Genomic DNA, 3,802 nt, shown 5'->3' with positions numbered 1-3,802 from the left:
CATTCAGAGAGAGGAGAGACAGGTGCCGGTCAGAGCCATACCATACGGTAGCGGGGAAGGCAGAGAAGAGAGGACACGACATGGAACAAGTGGGAGGAGAAAAAAAAAACCCAAAACAACAAATGTAGGGCTAGATAGCACCTTTCCTCTTTCGCTTCCCCCTCCTAGCGCTGCTGCACGGCTCTGCAGCGTGTCGTGAGGTTACCTATTCCCCACCTCCTTCCTGCTTCAGCTCAAACACCAAGGCAAGAGCCACAGACAGATTAAGAAATCCCACGAGCAAGGACAGGAAAGCTTAGCAAGTTTACAGGCGCACACGCACCAACTCTATGTATCCCACAGAACTGTTACATCAGTATGAAAAACAAAACAAAATAAAACTTGACGTTTAACTATTAAAAATAAAGCCCCACCTCCAGATTGTACAAAACCTGTCAAGAGAAGGAAGAAATCTCTTGTATGCAGCCAGTCTGGGACCTGGCCAGATGTCAGGAGCACTTCCAGACGCACACGGCCAGGCTGCCACCAAAGAACATGTACAGCAGATTCTTCACCTCGTGAGTGATCTCAAAGCCAAAACCTTCCCCAATCACCACGTGCCAGGAGGACCCAAATTTCTTGTCCATCATCTCTTTGATCATCTTGGCAGCGCTCTGGAGAACATTAAGGAGGAAAGTGTAGGGTGAGAAGGAGCAAGCAGTGAGTTTTTATGCAAACATCCCCCTAGTTTTCTTCTCCCTTTAACAGACCACTCAAGTCATAGGCAACAGGTATAGCAGCTGGACTGCAGGAACTGGGAGCTCCCCAGAGCTACGCCCAAGGGTAAAACAGGTCTCTCTCTTTTCATCAGCCTCTGACACAGCAGCTAGGAGAAATTAAAGAACTGCATCTAGCAATCGCTTCTCTCGCTCGCACAGTCTGAAGCAAGCCTTCTGGTTTAGATGCTGATGGAGTCATGCTGGGTGTAGTGAGCATGAGAAGAGATTCAGGTCACTAAGCTGCGGCTATTTTTACAGGAGTCCATTTTTTTTTTTCTCCAGCTAATTACCAAAACACTGAAACTAGGTTGACTTTTAAAAGGCTCACTTCTCCCAGATCACACCCTGCTTGATCTAAAAAGGGAGAGGAAGATTTTGCAGTGACATGTGGTGCCAAAGGCAGGATGGGGGACAGAAGGAATCTCTGGCTTCGTAGCTTTGCCTTGCTCCAACACAAAACTGCTCTGGCAACAAGCAGTCTGTGCCTGGCCCACGGAGCAAGGTGTGTTTTCCTTTATCGTTGGTTCTCAAAGTTAAGGGCAACCTTTGCCAAGACCGTAACTTCTGCATCACCCTCCATTTATATGGTCTCAGTAATTTCATTCAGGAGGCTGAAAGTCAGGAGGGAAAACTTAACAGACTGTACCTAAAGGTTGAAAGATTTTCAGGTACTCAACCCCAAAACAAAAGCCTCCTCACAGTTCAGGACACAGGGCATTCTATGAACAGAGTGGAAGCATGTCACAGGCAAGGCAGGATCAGGAAGGAGGTAAAGTCGTGAAGTAAAATCATTACTAATCTCTGCTTCCTGCAGAAAAGCAAAGTGCCATTATGGATCTTGCTGACAAAGGGAACCGAATCGGAGATCTAGCCAGGCTCTTTGCCGCCTTCTACCCTTGCTCAGTGCAGAAAGAGAGTAACAGGATGTCAGGATCTGATTCTGCTCTGCTCTGCGCCCTTAGCCCCGCTCCTGCAGGTTCCCTGAACTGCAACTGAAGGCTGGTCATTTTGGGATTTGGCTAGTACCTCGTTGTTGGTGGCGTATTTCTCACATGCCGTGACACACAGCTCCATGGCCTCTACACGCATCTCCTCCGGCATGTCTGTGTGCTGGAAAGAGCAAACAAACAAGAGGAACTAAGCAGAAAAATAAGAGCAGGAGACAAGACAACAGTAAGTAGCCCTTACTTTTGCGCAGGCTATAGCGGGGGCCTAGACTGCTGGGTGTGGGCAGAAGGCAGCTAGTCCCTGGGAATTTAATGCTTGCTTCAAGGTGGGAGGGCATCACCAGCGGCACGGGCTTGTCCGTACACCAAGCATTTCCACTGTTTCAGAGAACGGTAAATATGAAAATGGCTTATTGCGTTACAAGCAATCCATTCGTTCCTTCATCCCAGCCAATGCAGAATTCTTCTTTACCTAACATTAAGACTAGCACTAAGTAAGCACGACTTAAAGGAGGAGATGAATACATTCGTCAGTTTTTCTGTTATAAGACGAAGGGAAAGCATGTTAATATTGCTCCAACCACAGTCCTTAATTATTGCTATAAGCATAACAAAGAAGTCTAGATTACACAGCCTTTTCTTCCTCTTCTGCTATCTGGCTGGCTAACAAGATCTTTTACTCCAGCTCCTCTAGGAAAAAAACAGCAAGCTGCATCCAGAACACAGGAGAGGGCTCCAAAGGCAGCACGTTCAATCTATTAGACGGATCACTTTGCCCCAGGCTTCCACCGCCTCATGGGGGGAACAACGATGCTACTAAATTTCCCTGACAGAGGTCAAGGACAGGGAGAAAGCAGCTGTGATGACCGGGATCCCTCCGCAGGACCATCAGTACACACGTTCTCACACCAGCTACTCAGTGGGAGACATTCTAGTTTGGAAAGCTGGTAAGGATGAAGGTAGAATTTCATATCTGTAACACTGGTAAATGCATAATTTCTTCTTACCCTAATCAGTGGAAAGCTGTGAAGTCTTTTATAATCAGCCTCCTCCTTTTTCCCCTCCCCGGTGTCTGCCATGGTCCTTCCACAGTGACCCCGGGAAGGGGTGGAGGGGCTGCCTGGAGCTCAGCAAGGTGCTGCGGCACAAACAGCCGAGAGGAACACGGCTCTGTGAGCACGGGCAGAGCAGCTGCAGCGGGCAAGGAACCTTCTCAGCTGAGAGGACACTGCTTGAACAAAAACAAACACAGGACAGAGAAAGAAAGCTTTGAATTAAAATGAAGGCAAATAAAACTATTACGAGAATATCTTGACTACTTGCTGTTTCTCAGTACCATCTTCACAGGCCACGCACTTAAGAGCATTATCTTACAGACCATTAATGCAAACAAATTTAAAAAACATATCATTTTCCATAAACAAGGCTTCAAGAGCACAGCACTTCCCAGAAGCACCAATCGAGCCTGAGGGAAGAGCTGAGCCAGGGTACAGCTTCCGACAAGGGAAGGGAGAACAATACATCGGCTGTTATGCATATTGATTAATTCCAAAAGGATCTTCCCAGGACACTGTTATCTGTGAGGGTTTCAAACTGCGCCTGACAAATGAAGGGTAAGAGTATTTTAGGAACAGGATCAGCGTGCATGTCTGGACGGAAATGTTTAACAGGAACATCTCGGTCTGGTTTGTGCACTCGCTCCTCACGTCCCCAAGCATTTGTCAGCTGGGGAGGACCATATGGGAAAACGCTGGACCGTACCTCTGGGCCCAATTCCCAACCAGCCTCTACTTGGGCAACGCAGAGCACAGCACTGTCTGACTGGCAGATTCAGAACATTTCACCGTGGTCTTCCCTCGGGTTCTCTCATCCAGAACAAAGCACCTTCCTCTCCTACCCAGAGGAAGCAAGGGTGACCCCATATTAAATGGAAAAGAAAGCAACACCACACAGACCAAGCATTTACGCCAAGTGTGTAGAGTTGCTGGCTACAGCACCAAGTCTAACAGACCACCGGCTCTTACACGAGGGACCGTGGGACCTGCAGATGTCCCCACCACAACCTCCACAGGGCAGAACACTGCCTGCAGCGGGGCA

General features: G+C 48.1%; 1 protein-coding gene across 1 annotated transcript; it reads right to left on the bottom strand.

The window, feature by feature from the left end:
• Positions 1–284: 284 nt before the first annotated feature.
• Positions 285–2,890, bottom strand: DNAL4 (dynein, axonemal, light chain 4). The gene is made up of 3 exons (XM_009708433.1): positions 2,713–2,890; positions 1,785–1,868; positions 285–653 (listed from the first exon to the last, which is right to left on the bottom strand). Exons 1-3 carry the CDS (start codon positions 2,782–2,784, stop codon positions 489–491), a joined length of 321 nt encoding a protein of 106 aa, XP_009706735.1. The 5' UTR covers positions 2,785–2,890; the 3' UTR covers positions 285–488.
• Positions 2,891–3,802: the final 912 nt, after the last annotated feature.

Source organism: Cariama cristata, unplaced genomic scaffold (assembly GCF_000690535.1).
Source record: "Cariama cristata isolate BGI_N322 unplaced genomic scaffold, ASM69053v1 scaffold21799, whole genome shotgun sequence".
In the NCBI taxonomy this organism is placed as follows: domain Eukaryota; kingdom Metazoa; phylum Chordata; class Aves; order Cariamiformes; family Cariamidae; genus Cariama; species Cariama cristata.
The sequence above is the reverse complement of the archived record's forward strand: the minus strand, read 5'-3'. Positions and strand labels throughout refer to the sequence as shown.

Excerpts from the sequence above, each read along its gene's own strand:
- DNAL4 (XM_009708433.1), bottom strand. The coding sequence starts at position 2,784 with ATGGCAGACACCGGGGAGGGGAAAAAGGAGGAGGCTGATTATAAAAGA. Across the intron at positions 1,869-2,712 it reads ACAGCTTTCCACTGATTAGG|CACACAGACATGCCGGAGGA; the intron begins GTAAGAAGAAAT and ends TGCTCTTTCCAG. Across the intron at positions 654-1,784 it reads AATACGCCACCAACAACGAG|AGCGCTGCCAAGATGATCAA; the intron begins GTACTAGCCAAA and ends AATGTTCTCCAG.